The 17,796-nt window shown below is 39.8% G+C and overlaps 1 protein-coding gene across 2 annotated transcripts in view; it reads right to left on the bottom strand.

The window, feature by feature from the left end:
* Window positions 1–1,200: 1,200 nt before the first annotated feature.
* The window catches only part of LOC119727697 (ATPase MORC2-like), a 39,658-nt gene continuing 23,062 nt past the window's right edge, over window positions 1,201–17,796 (bottom strand). Inside the window, exons 12-27 of one of the 2 annotated variants that reach the window (XM_038199714.1) lie at window positions 17,454–17,680; window positions 16,885–17,039; window positions 15,835–15,963; window positions 14,317–14,422; window positions 13,299–13,392; window positions 12,353–12,391; window positions 11,207–11,284; window positions 9,381–9,452; window positions 7,848–8,042; window positions 6,940–7,035; window positions 6,286–6,427; window positions 4,815–4,950; window positions 3,922–4,296; window positions 3,109–3,241; window positions 2,280–2,396; window positions 1,201–1,654 (exon numbers count right to left, since the gene is read on the bottom strand). In XM_038199714.1, coding sequence (XP_038055642.1) covers window positions 1,571–1,654; window positions 2,280–2,396; window positions 3,109–3,241; window positions 3,922–4,296; window positions 4,815–4,950; window positions 6,286–6,427; window positions 6,940–7,035; window positions 7,848–8,042; window positions 9,381–9,452; window positions 11,207–11,284; window positions 12,353–12,391; window positions 13,299–13,392; window positions 14,317–14,422; window positions 15,835–15,963; window positions 16,885–17,039; window positions 17,454–17,680 — 2,178 coding nt within the window. In that variant the 3' untranslated portion in view covers window positions 1,201–1,570. The remainder of the gene's footprint in view (window positions 1,655–2,279; window positions 2,397–3,108; window positions 3,242–3,921; window positions 4,297–4,814; window positions 4,951–6,285; window positions 6,428–6,939; window positions 7,036–7,847; window positions 8,043–9,380; window positions 9,453–11,206; window positions 11,285–12,352; window positions 12,392–13,298; window positions 13,393–14,316; window positions 14,423–15,834; window positions 15,964–16,884; window positions 17,040–17,453; window positions 17,681–17,796) is intronic. The other variant, XM_038199722.1, reaches the window with a different exon arrangement.

Genomic DNA, 17,796 nt, shown 5'->3' with positions numbered 1-17,796 from the left:
ACGTTACAAAAGAAATCATGCCGTCTATAAAAACGGCATCTTGTCCTTTGTAGATCACCAGCCGGTCTCACCAATATGGCGTCAAATTCGTACATTGTGCGGCTCTGTATTAGCTATCCAGTCTTTATATAGAGATCAGTGGGTACACCCCTCATCGATTGCTAAGTGGGACCACTGGAAGTGACATTACAATGCACTGCCGCGATACACCTAGGCTCAATTGCACATCGCTGCTTGACAAATAGCAGAAAAGTTGTGCTTAGCATAGCAGAAATATATGCTAACCTTAAAGGGAATATACATCATTTGCTTTTGCTGTAATTTTCAGAAATGGATGGAATTGGGGGGTTGGAAATATATAGCAAATATAGTTACACTGACTTTTTTGAGGTTTTGGGTTCGAAAATGCTATAAAAACCAAGAAAAACAATCATTTTCCTGTAGTCTGGTTCCCTGACTCCATTTAAGAAGAAACAGAGCAGTTTACATATATTGGGGAATTGTAAGGTCAGGGAACCAGTCTAGCTGGCTTGTACCCGTTCATAGGTGTGTAATCGATTGCAAACAAGTGCGATGGTCAACTAGGGCCAGTATTTGAAAAAAAAGCCAGTTTTTTCCAACGCTGATCGGCCGATCAGCGTTGGAAATTGATACAAAAATACCACTTTTCTTGAAAATGACAGTATACCAGGTGCCATGATTTCACAGGATGCTTTACACTGTCATCCACTAACAATCCAGCAAGGTATTTCAAAATGATTTGGTACTTTTATTTTTTGATGTTTGCAAATGTTGTATTTTCCCTTTAAGCACTATTTGACAGCGTGGATGTGCTGACGGTTGCGCGTGCATGGAGATTTCTATTGTTACGTTACTAAGTTTCGGTGCTGCATAACAGCAGAAAAGTTGTGCTTAGCATAGCAGAAAAATATGCTAACCTTAAGCACTATTTGACGGGGTGTGGATGTGCTGACGGTTGCGCGTGCGTGGAGATTTCTATTGTAGCGTCACTAAGTTAAGCAAATTTTTCCTCTGAAGTAGGCGTGCCTTTTGCTGTGCTTATAGAGTACCAAAGTCTGATGTCAGCTGTCTTTGTTCTGGTTCATCATGCGCTGGCTCACACACTGATGTCTTCGCACACTTCAGCCAGCATGTGAACACACATACCCGGCACACTTCGGTACTCGGTATTGTTATATCTAAAAGCAATAATGCCGCACTAACCGCGTTGCAATTTCTTACCAAGTTGCTGACATTTCAAGCTGCATGCGTGTTTTTGTAGGAGTTGTAAGAATTCAACAGGCATGTGTCCAGATTAAGCCCACAGTTGTAATTCTGTCAATGAGATGTTATCCTTTCTCGAGTATTGTGACAACCTAACAAACAGTGGCTATTCCTTGGTCACTGTTCATACGCAAACTCATGCTGTAGTCAAGTTACTAGCGACGGATTTCCAGCATCTTGGATTTCTCTCTTTGTCGCGCATCCTGTTGCCAACCCCTTCTTCGTTGTATAAAGTAATCGACAGTTTGACGGGTACCAACTTGAGGGAACTCCCTGGGGATGAGGATCACTCATCCTGCATGGCTTGCTTGACACACGCAGCAAGCATGACGTCAACCTCCTCCCCTGCCGTATCGCTCACGACTATCTCCTGCAAACGCAATTACCAGAAGTAATCAGTATAAGGAGAAAAGTCTTACGGCAAATTAAACACTCAAAAGTCATTAAATGACAAGATTGGAACAAGTTCATGCACAGCAAAAACATTTGGATATTGCATGTTTGGAGAGCAGACTAAAAATGCCATCTGAATCATACCAGGCCGTTTACAATTACATGTATTTCCTATGTGGCTCAGTTGGGATAGTTCTTCACAATATATCAGATCAAAGTGAAGATGTTTTCATACTCATCATTGCCACCTGTTCAATAGGTTCTCACTTAATTTTTCCAGTCACTTTTTCAGATTTCATGAAATATTAATTCACACAAAGTTTCAAATTTAGTCACATGTTAATTTGGCAAATTCTTTTATCTTAAAATTATCTGAAAATTGTGAACACCAATTTTGTTTAATTTATAATAATGCAACCCGGGGCACTTCAAGGCTTAGCTCTGCATTCAAACAAAATGACCTTTAGTGTTATGGATAACTTTATACAATTTTGGTGGGTATTTTTTTTAACTAAAAGCCAGTGCGGAATCACTATGACCAATTCCATTTTGCCAACTTCTACATTCAAGGGTAAAAGATTCATAAAAAGAGTCAAACTTACATCATTGATAGACCTGAGCAACTGGGCAATGAGCTTCCTGAGTTCGGCAAGTTTGATTTTGGTCGCTTCTGTCTCTCTTGCTTTCTCAGCTGCTTCTGCTTGAAAGCCACCAACAAGCTGAATACAAAAAACGATGATGATGATGACCATCCAGCCTTTTTTTTTTAATTTTTAATACCTGATTTTTGAAGAGGAAGGAAACTGGAGAACCCGGAGAAAAACTTGAGAGAGTCCACGAATAACTCTACTCACATGTGAACTTTGCCGGGAATCGAACCTGGACCACAGCAGTGAGAGGTAAAGGGCTTTAAGCGCTGCTCGTCCTATGCCTCTCATGCCAAATATATGTATTGCTTCCCCATCACTTCTATTTCCTTCCACCGTTCCAACAGCATTTGCTGGGGTTGTCTGTTGTGGTACATTCTCGCAATTTGTTTAAACCAGGAACGTTGGCTCGTAAATAAGCGCTTGGCTAGAGTCTCTTTTGCATGTTGGCTCTATCTACCTTCCTTTAATCCTCCTAAATGCAGCACTGTGCCTGAAGCAAATTAGACTTTTGAAATGTATTGAAAATAGGAGGGCACTATTCTTATTCATTTACCCACTTCAAATTTACCATTGCCAAGTTCCAATTTATTGTGTCCGCCATGTCAACAAAGAAAATGGCACATCTCTGTACTAAGTCTTGGATCTCCCATGTGAAGTAATAGTGCATGAGTTCTACCATCCCCAATCCTACAAACCCTAAAGAAACTTCTGATTGATATTGAAGGATATGAGAGGGTTTAAATCAAATTTCAATGGAGAAACATTTCAAATGGTTACTTACATTCCTGAGCCCCTTTTCGTATTGGTCAAAGAAGTTGTCCAGAGGGAATTCACTCAGCTCCTCTACACTGAGGTTGTTGATCATTTCCTTATTCATTGGCCAAAGTGGCGGCAAGAAGTAACGTAGGCATTTCCTGGTGAACAAAGTAAGAATTGAAAAGAATATGAAGCAACAGCCTGCTCAGCGCTGCATGAGAGCATGTAAGACAAAACCTTACTTCGCTCACTCCAGATGGACTTTAACCACCCCTTAGAGCCCGTCCGTCAATTCGTATCTGGGATGAGTTCTGACCAAGTTGCAGACATTTGTATTGGCTATAAGTTGTAGAATTCTGAACAATTTCCCACAATCTTCCCGCAATGAAGTTATCGGTATTCGTGAGTCAAGCGGTTGCTAATGAACATTTCCCCGGAACATGTCCAGGACAAATGCAGAGCTTCTTCCGGACAAAGAGAATGATTCTACCTGCAACTTGTCCAGAACTAATTCCGGATATGAATTGAGACAGGCCCCCAAATGTCTGTACCAATTGAAAACTGAGCTTGCTGAAGTGGGCTGGCTGATTTAAATTTCCAAAATATACATCAAACAAATATAGCAAAAAGTCTTCTCTCAATTTTTAATTTTTTTTGTAAGAAAAGAGATATCAACATGGGTATGAATTTGCTTTTTGAACAATCATCAGGCCAAAGTTACGAGACTCCATTAATCTAGAGAAAACCTAAAACCAGATGCTCACAAAAATTAAGCCATTATTTCACTGATCAAGCCGTTACTTCAGACCGGACTGGTCAGTTTTCTGACCAAACCCACCTGAAGCCCTGAGAAAGTCTCTCATCTTTCAAATTCTCCTCCAGCTCCTCAGTGTTATCACTGGGCGTGACTGCAGCCTTGCTGGGAGGTACTGCTGCCTGGGGCGTGGCTGATGTTGTGGTCTTGGGCGTGGTCTTGGGTGTGGTCCTGGGCGTGGTGGGTGGGGCAGTATCTTGAGGGGGCGTGACAGCTGTCGGCAGGGCCGTTGTGGTGGGCGTGACCTTCTGAACAGCAGGCTCGCGAGTTGTTGGAGCAGGTTCAGGGAGCTCTGGGGGGATGTCCGCGGGTACAGCTTCCGGGGATTCTGACTGGTCATCTGTGGCTGAAGCGGGAGGTTCCTGGATCGGCCTAATGTCCTCACTGTTCTTGTCAAAACTGAAAGGACAGGGAGGGATTTAATGAAAATCTGAGAATTTGAGAAATGTTGTAGGCGAGAAGGTAGGTATATAAGAAAAGGCTAGTTCTTTTTTGTTACAGCACTGTCCAGTTGTTAGAGTTTTGTAAATGTCACAATTAGATTTCTATTGCCAACGTATGGGCTCCGTGCGCCAACGAAAGAGGGCGCCCTTTTACCTAGCAACGACGTCCCATGGGCGGGACATTTAGCATGAAGACATGAAGTAGGAACTGATCCTTACGATTACCGGTGAGGGATTACGACCAGATTTGGGGTTACACATTTCGATTTGGTCATGTATGTGCTGTACACGAGCATCAAAGGTATACATGGAAGTGCAAATTTCATGTGATGGAGGTTGTGCTAAAAATGAATTAACATGTTTACATTAAGAATAAAAGTAACCTCTCCTGGATAAAACTTTCAACAAATCTTACTTTTTATGCAACAAATTTCAAATGGAACAAAGGTTGAAAAAAGGTTGAAATTTCACTACCTCTTATCGTATTTGTCCTTGGGATGTTGATCAAACTTGACCTTCCACTTGACACAGTCTTGTTTCTGAAAGACTTTGACCACTTTGCCGGCGTACCACTTGCCATCAACGCGGGCTTCAACTCGCTTACCAACACCTGGTGGTTAAATGTGGGGTATTAGCTTGAGCCTAGCATTTACCTAAGTTAATTTTTTTTTATTTTTAGTGTTGAATTCGAGTACTTATTAGTCAGATAAATCACGATTCCATTTAAGGCCCAACTCAAGTCATATCCGGGACGAGTTCCAGACAATTTGCTGTTAGAATCATTCACTTTGTCTGGGTTCAGGGCTCCGTGTTCCGGGCAATTTTCATTTGCAACAGCTTGACTCACCAACACTGATAACTTCATTGCAGGAAAGATTGCGAGAAAGTTGTTCAGGATCCTGCAACTATAATATACCCAATACAATTTCCGCATATTGTCCGGAACTTGTCACAGATATGAACTGATACAGGCTCTTCCAAGTCCAGTTGCAAGTAACAGGGGATTAATGACATGGTAGTGTCTTACAGCGCAGTTCAATTGAATAGCTTGCGACTTGAAACTTGGATTTTAATAAACTGTGGTAGACTTGTGAGCACCTTGCAATGTACTTTACTACAATACTGTTTAAGTCCTCGCTTAAATAGGCTGATTTTAATTTTTGAAGATGGAATTTGCGTCGGGGAGATGGTAATTTTACAGTGGATTTTTGCTCTTCGCCGACATATTTTAAAAACGCTCTTTAATATTCATTGTTGTCCAAGGGCTTGCAAGAACAAATTCATAAGCTTACTCAGGTGGGACTCAAACCCACGACCTCCTGCTTAGCACTGCAGACGTCTTACCACTAGACCACCGAGCTTGCCGGGGTAACCTGACCAATTTGAGGCATGTGTAGCAGTGGGTACCACAACCAAACATTTAGTAAGATGGAATGTAAATTTTACAGTGGGTTTTGCCCTTTGCCAACGTCTTCTTTTTAAGCTGATTTATAGCCAATTATTAAATGAAAAGGTATCACTAGGTCATTTCGTTATAATCATGAACTGCAGAGGAACTAAGGAGCAGTAATAGTATTTTATGGGGCTTCATTTGTTAATAGGTAAAAATCATCTGACTTCTCATAATGTGATATGTTGGGAGCTGGGGAGGGTTCGGGGAATGGCAGTGATCTTGTTGTGAATCATTCTATAATTTCCAAACTCAGCTGATAGCTCATGTAATAAAATTATGTAATATTGCCTTTATATACGGACCACTTTGCCATGCTCGGTGCAGTTGGTCTTGGGGAAACCGTCGACGGCACCCATCCTGTTTCTACGTTATCCTTATATTTGATTATTCAAAATGACACTTGGTGGTACTTTTCATGGTTCCATTTTCTTTGACAAGTTGGGTAGGTGGCAGGGTGTCGCAATGCTCATTATTGATTCTATTTCCCCTTACTTTCAGACTCCAGCTGCATATCACAGCTCGGCAGTGTTGAGTCAGAGCTTTCCTCGTCTTTACCGACGTCCATCTCTTCATCAGTCGAGATTTGCGAGTTGCCGGTCAGCCTCCGCTTTTTCGCCGGTTCAGGAGCTTTGTCCTTGTATGGAAGAAAAAAAGGGTGCAACTTAGTAAGTTAGAAAATACCTGTTTCAGACCAGCTTCTCGTTGAAACAAATAATTCCAAAGATCACAATTAAGTGAACTGATCGATTGAAACAAAGAGGAGCAACTACACTGCAAAAGACTAGTTGCAGTTGTTCAAAATGACTCAAGAGTCTAGTCATTGGAATAGACCATTATCATGTTGTGGCCATCTTGATTCTTTCCCATTCAAATCAATGTAACCAAAGCGAGGCTGGAAGGAAAAATAGTCTGGTTCCTTTTTGCACCAAAAACATTATCATTCAGTACTGTTATTGGATACAGGGTACATGACTGAAATGGTGGCAGCATGATCAAGGTCTATACTAATACATAAATTTGCCTGACTTTAACTGAATTCCATACTTTTGGTATGCTACATCCCCCTCTAGTGATGTCCATGAAGACCCAAGCTATGTGAGGGAAACAGTGACGTAACCTTCACAGATTGAAATACTTCATCATTACCTCATTCTTTGCTTCAGCTGCAGAAGTTGTACTGGAGCTAATTTGCCTCTTTGTTGCATACACCTTTTTAGCAATCGGAGCCGGTGGCGCCGTTTTCTAACCACAGGCAAAAAATAAAATATTAGACTGTCATTCCTGTAAGAAATAAATTAGTAAACCAGAAAATATAGGCTCTTTGCATGCTTTAGTTGAAGAGCGCAAGTACCACTTAAAGTGTTAAATTTAACCTTGTGCACACATGCCCTTGTGAAAAAGGGATAAACCCTTTTTTTTTTTTTAGGTATTGCGTTCAAATCAGCATCTTTTGAATGAAAGGTCAAGTTTTTCATTTGCAGCAATCCAAAAAGTTAACTGACAAAATTATTGTTGAAAAGCATAGTTGGTTTAAAGATGGTGATGGCACTATAAACTCCCCGTGAATTACTCTCCTGGCATGCTGTCATTTTGAAGAAAACAATAAAAGAGGTCATTTGAATTTATGCCTCTAAAAAGACACATATTTGAAAATTTCTGTTAGTAGTTTGTGTTTTATTCGACAAAGCCGTGAATGGGTGCGCGCAAGCGTCGACACGATGCACATGCGCAAGTGGTTGCTATAATTCGTCGGTTCAGTGCGTGATATCACGTAGCTGCATTTGGCTGCATGAGAACGTGTCCCTGACGATAATTTCGGGCGTAATTCAAAACAGGACTCGGCAACTTTTGAATTGAAATCAAGATCCTAGAATATTGTTTTCTCAGAACATACATCATTCACCGAGCTAAAACTTCATCAGGTTAGTTGTTAAACACCCTTCTTCAGATTTTGAGCACTTTTGTTGCTTCAAACGAAGAAAAAAAAGGCACAAATGACAAATAATATACTCTTCCTTTAAAGTTTGAGAGCCACAGGATGACAATTTTTTTACCTGTGGTCTTGAAGCTGCTTTCCTCTCAACGATAGGGGCAGTCTTCTTGTTGTCATTTTTGGCTGCTGGTGTGGTATACCTGCTGACGGTGGCAGTGGCTGGCTTGTTACTACTGGCTGTTGATTGCGCAGAGAGTCTTCTGCTCTGCTGTTGATTTACCACAGGGGAGGCCTTGCCGATTGGTCTGGATGTAGGCTGTTGAATACACACAAGAGTGTGAGAATACCTGAATAACTCACTTACACATTAGGAAATAGTTTCTCACTGGACAACCTTTCAATGAATTCTTTTGACAGCTGGTTTTTAATTCCCGGGATGGTCGCAAGTGCTTTTTTAGAAGTGGCTTTGGCATTAGCAACTTAGGCCAAGTTCGCGCAAGGACTATAGTTGACCAATGGTTAACTAACGTTTGCCCGAACTCTGCCTAGTCGACGGTGGTTGACTACGTTAGTCGACTATTTGGAACCAGCCTACTGGGGTTGGTTGCTTCGCTGGTAACCAATAGCCGCGCGCATTCATAACGCTAGCAGAGAGCCAGGATCCAGGAGTTTTGCGATGACATTTTGACCAGCGTTTGATGAGAGACGTTCGCACGTTGCTCTCAGTGCGCAGGCGCAAGGTACGTCACAAATCAACCACTAGTCGACTAATGGTCCTTGCCCGAACTTGGCCAGTGTCACTGATATAACACATGGCACACAATTTCAGAATTTGTAAACTAAATAGTACACACAAGTTTCACAGCTGGTTTTTAATTCCTGAGATGGTCGCAAGTCCTTTATTAGAAGTGGCTTTGGCATTAGCAACTTAGTCACTGATATAACACATGGCAAACAATTTCAGAATTTGAACACTAAATAGTAAGGACACAACATGGGTTTCTTTGTAAAAGGATGTATGCACACTAGCAAGAGTCATCTTTGGAGTTTATTTTCCCCGTCAGAAATCAGAAAGAAAAACAGGATATGATGATTTCTCAGTCAAGTACATTTTTATTCCATATATCCAGACAGCTATGGGTAATATGGGTTATAAAAAGCATGAACCAGGTGCTACAGCGAAAAGCCAGTGACCTCCGAGTGAGGCCGCGGCTATGGTGACAAGTAGTAAGGCTTTGTCTGAATCAGGTTGGCGCAGTGGTTACTTTCCTCGCCTTCCACTGCTGTGGCCTGGGTTTGATTCCTGCCCTGGTCCACATGTGGATTGGGTTTTCAGTCACTACCTGATTCCGTGGGTTTTCCCCAGAAGAAAATTCTGGTGTTTTCCTCCAACCTCTAAAACTGTTATTTCTTCTCGTTGTCTTCTCTCTACAGGTTTCTTCCGGCTTGCGAGCTACAGTGCCTAGGGCGCTTTTGAGGAATCCTCAATTTCATTACCAGAAAGATATAAATACAAATAATAAAAGAATCTCTTGTCTAATATTTTTGTCTATGTCTTTGCCCATTACAACTTCTTGGGAGCAAGCTGACAATGGATTTGACCTTAGCTCTGGATGTAACTGTAGCTTTTAGACACAGCCTGATCAAGTCCTACCTTTTCTTTGTAGCTCTGTACAGGTGAGGCCTTGCCAATTGGCTTTGGTGGCGTTGACGAAGGGAGTGATGTCTGAGGGAAGAAAAATACAAAATCCATATCATTAGACATCTCACCCTCTGCACACTCTCATATGTACTATGTTCTCTTTCCTCATCCCCTTGTGTTACTTTACTGTGCCCCAAAACATAACATCACTGTCCAACCCAGTCTCCAAAACAGTTGTCTAGCCTCTCTGTTGTAAAGTTGCATCGTTCAATCTCACCATATTGTTACAACGAATAAATAATAAATAAATAAATAAATAAATAAATAAATAAATGGAATGAAAGACTCCAACACAGCAATCGAGTGACATAAGTGAAACAGTATTTACAATTCTTGCCTGCATGGACTGTTCTGATGGTATTTTCCATTACTTTTTTGTTCTATTGAGAGCTGATTGAGGGGAATGTGCAGAAAGTGACAGAATTATGAAAGTCATTTTCCTCTGACAAGTATCCAACTCCTTTAATTTGTTGTGGTAACATTATGGTAAATCACACTCAGGTCAAAAATACTGGGGTAAACAATGACAAATGACTTCCTTTGCCAACAAAATACTAAAGTCAAGCTTGTCACTTGAATTATGAAAGCCTGACTTTGACTTGTGGCGACTTCAATATTACTCTTGATTATATAAACTATATGCTATCAAACATATGTTCTTGTGCCCTTTGTCAGTGATGCCTTTTGCAATATCTTTCTTCTTTCGTACATGGGATGATTCAATTGCACATGTGATATTAGTTATCCTTTATTCTGCAAAAACATAATAGTCAGTATCAAAAGTGGGTTTGGCAGGTTAGTTAGTGTTAGCAAATCAACCCCAGAACCAGTACATGTAATCTTAAAACAGTGCAGGGGCAAAGAGAGGAGTAACAGATGGTTTTAAACTAGAGCATCTTGTACAAATGTTTAAAAGTCATTAAACCTCCTGCTATTTAAGCAGTCACGGACAGTCAAAATTCACTTCCACTTCCCCTGCTATAGACCTTAATCATGCTTCCACCATTTTAGTCATATTCCCTGTATCCAATAACAGTAGTGAATGATAATGTTTTTGCGCAAAAAGGAACCAGACTATTTTTCCTTCCAGTCTTGCTTTGGTTACGTTGCATGATTTGAATGGGAAAAAATCAAGATGGCCACAATACGATACTTTTAACAGATCATGTGTCAAACAAGCACTGTGTCTGTCCTCCATGGTCTAGCCAAACTGGGTCAACAGACAAAGCAGGCAAGTTGTGGTCACAGCTGTTTTATCACTCACCGGGAGTCAAAACATAGCTGTATCAAGTTACTTAATCAGTTCAAGGCAGTCAATCCTGCTTTTTTGTGGGCTGGGAATTTTTAGGGGCTGAAAACAGTCACTTGATTAATCTTAACTGCAAGGACAACTTGGCACAGAATGTATGTTTGCATATGAGGGTTAATGAAATTAGTTTTATACAGCTCAGTTGGACCTGTGCCAAATAATAATTTTCGAGACAAAGTTAGCTGCATGAGGTCTAATTTTGCATCATACGTGTATATGGTTCAGATTTTGAACATGCAAATCAGGACAAAATAAAGAAAAAGGTAAATGCATGTGCGAGAACACCAAAAAAATACGGCTGTTGAAATTCCACTTGTGCATTGTACTGTCATTTCCGTTCACCAACTGCAAGTAAGTGACATGCTGAAGCAGCACTGATGTGTTCTGTAAATCAATAACTGAAAGTGCCTGTTGAATTTTAAAGCCAAGTACGATGATGTTATTTGGCAAGAATTCAGAGCATCCTCACTCTTCTTTCTCTGTATTGGTAAGGTTCTTCGAAGTCGTCATCGGCAAAATGTGACCAGGAGGAACGTTTCTTTTCTCTCTAAAGACACAATTAAAGGAAAAGAATGTTGCAACCTGACGCTGCTTTTTTTCTTCATATATCATCTCAATGAAGGTCAGTCATTGCAAAAATGATGATAGGACACAAATCTGGGACTGAGAAACATTTCCAATTTTGTTAGGAAATACTTAGAAAATTTACTTGACTCTCATTTTTGGAATTTCCAAACTTGACTTGCCTTCTTCACATTTTTACTTAAACTTTAGTTAGATTTTTCTTTGTTTTTTTTTCAATTAGTTATTTACCTTTTAACTTTTGTTTGATCGAGGTAGTTTTATTGGACGTAGTGGTAGTTATTTTGTATTGCTTTTATCATTGTACAATTGTTCCTTACTACATAGTCTTTTAGTTCTTGTAAAGCGCTTTACAGGGGGGGGGGGGGATGGGCCATCGAATCATCCCCCCCCCCCCACTTTTCGTGATGAGGAAAAAAATGCGGATTTTGAGGTATTTTTCGAACATCCCAACACCCCAAATGTATTGAATAGCACTGAAAAGTGAAGAAACAAACTACAAAAGCTATTAAAATGCGCCATTTTGATGTAAGCGCGAGTTTACATATTGATATACATCAATATCCGGAAGAGCGCCACCAGTGTAATGTGGAGTCCAGCCCCCCCCGGAATATTTTTGGGATTTTGGTCGTCCCCCTCTCCCCCACTCGCCGATACAGATTTATGCCACTGACCTTGATGCCCAACCCCAACATCGCTTTCACTTTTTTATCCCTTTGCTTCAATGTCTATCATCACATTCAAAATAACATTCATCATTCATGTTAAATCCCCATCCCCCCCCCCCATGGGTCCTAAAAAAAAAATTACAAAAAAATAACCTTTATCATTAAGACCAAATCAACCATATGCCCCGAGGGTTTATTCCCTTTCCTTCAATGTTTATCATCACATCCAAAACATCTATCATTCACGTTAAAATCCCCATATCCTCCTTTTGTCCTCAATTGTTTTTTTTAATAATGATTAATAAATAATAAATACAACCATAACCTCCATTCCTTTCCAATTGTCAATATCATATTCTTCTCACCTCGATTTTACCCAGCTTCTCCTGCTTCTTCTTGATATCCTGGGGAGTGAAAAAAAACTTAAATAGAATATCCCATCTCATAGTTTACCTTGTAAACATTTGTTTCCCAATAGATGTTACACTGAAAGCTTGAAACTTAGACCTGTGCAAATCTCTGTAAGGTTACCTACTGAAAAACCAATCAAACCCTACGTTACTATAAGTTTTACTTGCTGTTGCTGGGTAAGTTTATTCAATTGCAATATGAAATTCAATGTCAACAAATTCCACTCCATATTCCTTTCTGTAATAAATGTAGTTTTCTCAACTGTTTTAACATAATGTACATTCCAGTTCATGCACACAATTCACGTATACAGGTTGTCCCACAAAAACCTAGCAATCGAAAACCAATTAATAAAGGTATATTTCATGCGAGTATTGGAACAATTTCAAATTACCTCTTAAAGTTAGGTAACAATCTACTATGCAAACTGTATTTCATTCAAATCGATGCATTGGGCCCAAACGCTATATGCTTCATCGAACTCGAAGGTTTGAAAATCGTCTTGGGCCACTTTCCTTGAAAGTGAGAAAGCGCAGTTAGAGAAACACACAAAGAATTTATTTTCTTTGGTCAAGAGCAACGTGCGACTTATTCTACCGGCTTTGATTTGTAAACTTGATAAATAAAAAAATAGCCCAAGTAGTTTTTCAAGTTCCTTATTGTGATTGATGTATCTTTTGAACAAAACATCTTATAATGAAACCAACTAAAAAGCATTTGGGAAGACCAATTCTACTCAGCAATACATTAGACACGATTTTGATTTCTGAAAACATGCCCAACATGTTAGTTTTTTGTGTGGAACAACCTGTATACGATACAATAAAAAAAATCTTCACTGAAACGAAGAGGCCGTAAGTTAGGCCAAATACAATACAAGAGTGAAAACTAAAATCAAACCTCTAGGATCTCTTTCTTCTGCTCCTCTGCCGACTTGACCTCTTTCTTGAACACACCTGTTGCGATTGGGACCTTCTGTTCAGCACTTGAGCACCTATGGTTGACCAGCAAATGATGGACCTTAGACAAATCATGGCCAATCTCAACCACTCACGCGAAAGATTGTTCTTTTATCTTTGTATCCTTTATCTTTTGATGAAATAATTTTCATCTTTGTTACTTATACAAATGGACTTGTTTCCCATCCTCATTCAAACCAAGCAGCAAAACGTTCTAAGCGCAAAAAAATAAGTGCTGATGAAAAATCGGCTACCAACAGAAAATCCACGCATTTTATACCGCTGTGGTGGGCTACCAGCTACTTTTTTGCTTAGAATATATATTTGCTAATGTATTGTCCAGCAGCTCCATATATCCGGTGGGATTTGTTTCCAATCACCTCTGTATGATTTAATATTTGGACCTTCTTTTATTTGTGATATAATGGAATACAAATGTAGTTATTGTATATCCTGTAATATTCCTGGTAGGTTTCCAAATTGTGAACCTGTGATGTCCAACTGTGACAGGGAATACTGAGTATTCAGTAAAATAAGTAAAATCTGTCTAAATCATGTCAAGTATATCCAAGGCAAATGTCTCATCGAGCCAGACTTTATCTCTAGTGTCCATGGCATAAGACGACCAAGAATAATGCCTGTCTTCCTGGATGTGATGCAAATCCATTGCATGGAATTCCGCAGCTAATGTTGTTGCTCATGTATACCTCTGGGTGGAGCAAGGCACATGGGGTGAAGTGGCTTGCCCAAGGACACAACATATGGCCAGCAGCTGGATTCGAACCCCTGAGCTTTTCATCGTTAGTCACGAACCCTAACCACTGGGCCTTACTCCCCATATAAAGTGGCATAACCAATACAAATATGTATCAATATTTTCATTGGTAATGAATCCCCGAACTGCCCCCACACGAATGTATATCAGAAACGAATGCTAAAATAATGGATGGCTATTCGACCTGTTGTGTGTGCTATCAGTGTTCATACTGCACTGCCAGTCATCAGAAAACACACGGTTGATATTACTGCTGGAAAACGGCATGATTCTCCACTTCAGGCAAGCATCTTAGAAAAACAGAATACACAGCACAGTTAATTAATGAGAGATCATTTGATAACCAAAATAACACACTGAATGCATTTCAGTAAAACAAACTGTATCAATGGGTTAACAAATCAAAACAATTCAAATGGACCTTTATCATGCTTCCACCATGTTAGACATGTTCCCTGTATCCAATAACAATACTGAATGATAATGTTTTTGTGCAAAAAGGAACCAGACTATTTTTCCTTCCAGCCTCGCTTTGGTTACATTGATCTGAATGGGAAAGAAATGAAATGGCTGCAATATGATAATGGTCTATAGATGTAACAGTTCATGCCGCATACTAACACAAGAATAACTGTTCAGATATGGAATATGCATTAAATGACCATCAGACCATCCTAGGATTACAATTTTCTTTTAAAATATTACCAGATATCTTCTTCGTTTTATCAAAGGTGTTTTAGAGTGAGGTCTCTTGGGAAGGGACAATAACATCAATACACTTTGTTTTCGGTCCATTTCAAACTCAGTGGAAAGATCTTTGTTTGTGGACTGCTGTGGTTGTACACTTGGGTGAATTCTACTGGCTCATCTATGAGATTTAGTTACGGCTGAATCAAGAAAGTGTTTGCAAAGTTTGACAAGGAAAGCTGTACGATTGTGAATGTAGCGTTTGTGACTGCACATTGGTTGAATTCATACCAGATAGTGGAAGTGTAAGATAAGGAAGTGTAAAACATTACTGTCTAAGAGGTAGATATACATTTACATCAATCTGGGATACTTTACCGATCTCGATATTTGCCCATACAGTTTATGCAAAAGTTTCAAACACTCTATATTCATGTACAGTGTGTGTCAACAAAAGTGTAGCAGTCCATCCATAAATTTCAAAAATACTAGCACTCTCTGTTTGCAAAACGTATATCCTTATAGTCTCTACATAATGATCTTTAGCCCATCTCATTTGGACACCCCAGTCCAGAGATACAGTCGATTAAATGAAATGACTTGAGTTCCAAGTTGGGCAACTTTTCAGATTATCTGCTCCAATGAAAGGCATTCACATACCGCACGGAACAATAACAAAGTGGCCCAAACATATTTTGACAGACTTCACAAGCTTTGCCGTAACTTTTAAACAAAAGGTCCAAATCACACAGAACAAAAATCCAGTCAAGGGTAAAGAAACACTCTATCATCTTATGGTAATTTTGTTACCAAAAAACACGAAAAGTTTCCTCAGAATAAAATTTTGTTTGAGACGCCTTGTATTCCCTTCAATCTCTCTAAAAAGTTACAAGAATGCAGGAAAAAAAGCTCCTTGATTTCACAAACGTCCCTGGATTCTTTATACACGTAGCTCTTTCATTCACAAGTCCCCTATACTCCCCTCAAAACCTGAATCTGTCCCTGGTTAACTCACCACATTGCACCAGCACCGGTGTTTGCATGGCCCTCTTCCTGACAAATTTGGGGTCGTCGGATGGCGGGTCCTTCCAATTGTGACTGACATAGCCGAAGTTCTCCCAGAACTTTGTCACACCTAGTGATGCTGTTGATCACACGAATGGTTAAAGAAGTTGGTTTTGGTTCTGGTTTCGTTACAATATATCACATAATTGAAAAAAGATCAATGTCAAGTGAGCATTAAATATAAATTACAAGGTAAAAAAAAAACCGAAAGAAAATAATTTTTTTTTTTTATTGCCTTCCCTCTTTTTCTGACCTTCCCCTAGTCTGATCTGAAGGTTTATCTACTTTACCTAAAATTGTTTTTCTGTCCTATAGCACTAACAATGTAGTTTCCTATCAAAGAACCAGAGTGAAGATCAGTCTTCCACCAAATTATGTCAGATGTCCTGACCCTTAACAAGCTATTCAATTTATGCGTGAATCCTGGGTCCAGGTTTGGGCAAAGGGGATGTACACTGACCATAAGAACGATGGGCACATGTACCAATACGGGTAAATTTCGTTGGTAATAATATTCCTGATAGATGAACAAACAAATTAGAAATGTACATGTATTTTTTTTTCAAACCATGTGCAAGCTGTGAAATTGATGGAAGTTTTGAAAGTCGTGGAAACATTAAATAAGACCTCAAAGTTTGTCATAATGGTGCACCGGTGCAATGATGACGCATCTGTCAAACCAACTTGACTCGTATGGATTTCTGATGGTGCTGCATCTACCACGAACCCCAATATTAACCCCTTAAGCACGGGTTATAATGGGGACATTCCTCCACACATAGAGCAAGTGGCCCGCATGACTGCACAGCCTTTGTGTGGTGGCGGGACTGCACAAAAGCAGCAGCTGTGGAACTACCCACTAGCCGTGTGCCACGGCATACCGCAGCTGGCGACTGCATTCCAATGAGGATTAGCGGCCGCGGCCATGACCGCTTCCCGGGCGCATGGGGTTAAAAAAACAAAAATTATCTCATCAGGATAAAGCTTCTTTAATACAAACCAATGTTGATATCCTTCCAATACTGGATCATGTGTTCCCCCATTGCCTTCAATAGATGTCGGTATTCTTTGGCATCTGCAAAGTCCTGCTTGTTGTGTGTGGGTTCTAGCACTAGGTATGGCACATCTACAAACCCAACAATTCCACTACATTGCCTATGTGATAAATAAAAGACAAAACTGGTAATTTTGTTATAACACTTCATGCAGTATTACTTGTTTGATTCTTGTGTTTTGTACAGTGTTGCAAAAATGAATAACTAATTAATCAGGTGGTATCATTGCCTTGCCTCTTACATAAGTTTTAAAGATGTTTTAAAAATGTGCATAATGTTGATTTTGTTGTGCCAAACTCAGATAAACCACTTACACCCAATTATCATATCCATATTTAAAACAAGAATAGAGTAGTGCTAATATGTAAAATGATATATGTACTCTTCAACTTTCATCGATTTTCTTCAAACTGAATTTCCTATAAACCTGTATAGACTAGTAGAAATTTTAGCTATTTGCAACACTCAATTTTTCATGAAGGTCATTCCAGTCAAACATTCATACTGAACTTACACTCCTCCGTCCACTTGAGGTCCAACCCGTTCGTACATTTTGATCAGTCTGCCGCAATTGTAGATGAAGACACCATCATATCTTCGATTGCTAAGGTTGATACCAAAGTGGAAGTTGATCGTCTTGGGCTCTTTGAGCGACTTCTGTTGCTTCTCTGATATTTTCTTCATGATATTGGCACGTTGCCGGAGTTCAAAGGCTTCGGTTTGAGCCTGCCTGGTCATAGCCTGCAGACGAACAATTAAGTTTTCTTCAGATTAAAACTACCACAATTTGGAACTTACTTACATGGCAACGGTACTTATAGTTAAAATGTTATAATAATTAACAGGTACAATTTCAT

Source organism: Patiria miniata, unplaced genomic scaffold, assembly GCF_015706575.1.
Source record: "Patiria miniata isolate m_02_andy unplaced genomic scaffold, ASM1570657v1 HiC_scaffold_1, whole genome shotgun sequence".
Classification (NCBI taxonomy): domain Eukaryota; kingdom Metazoa; phylum Echinodermata; class Asteroidea; order Valvatida; family Asterinidae; genus Patiria; species Patiria miniata.
The sequence above is the reverse complement of the archived record's forward strand: the minus strand, read 5'-3'. Positions and strand labels throughout refer to the sequence as shown.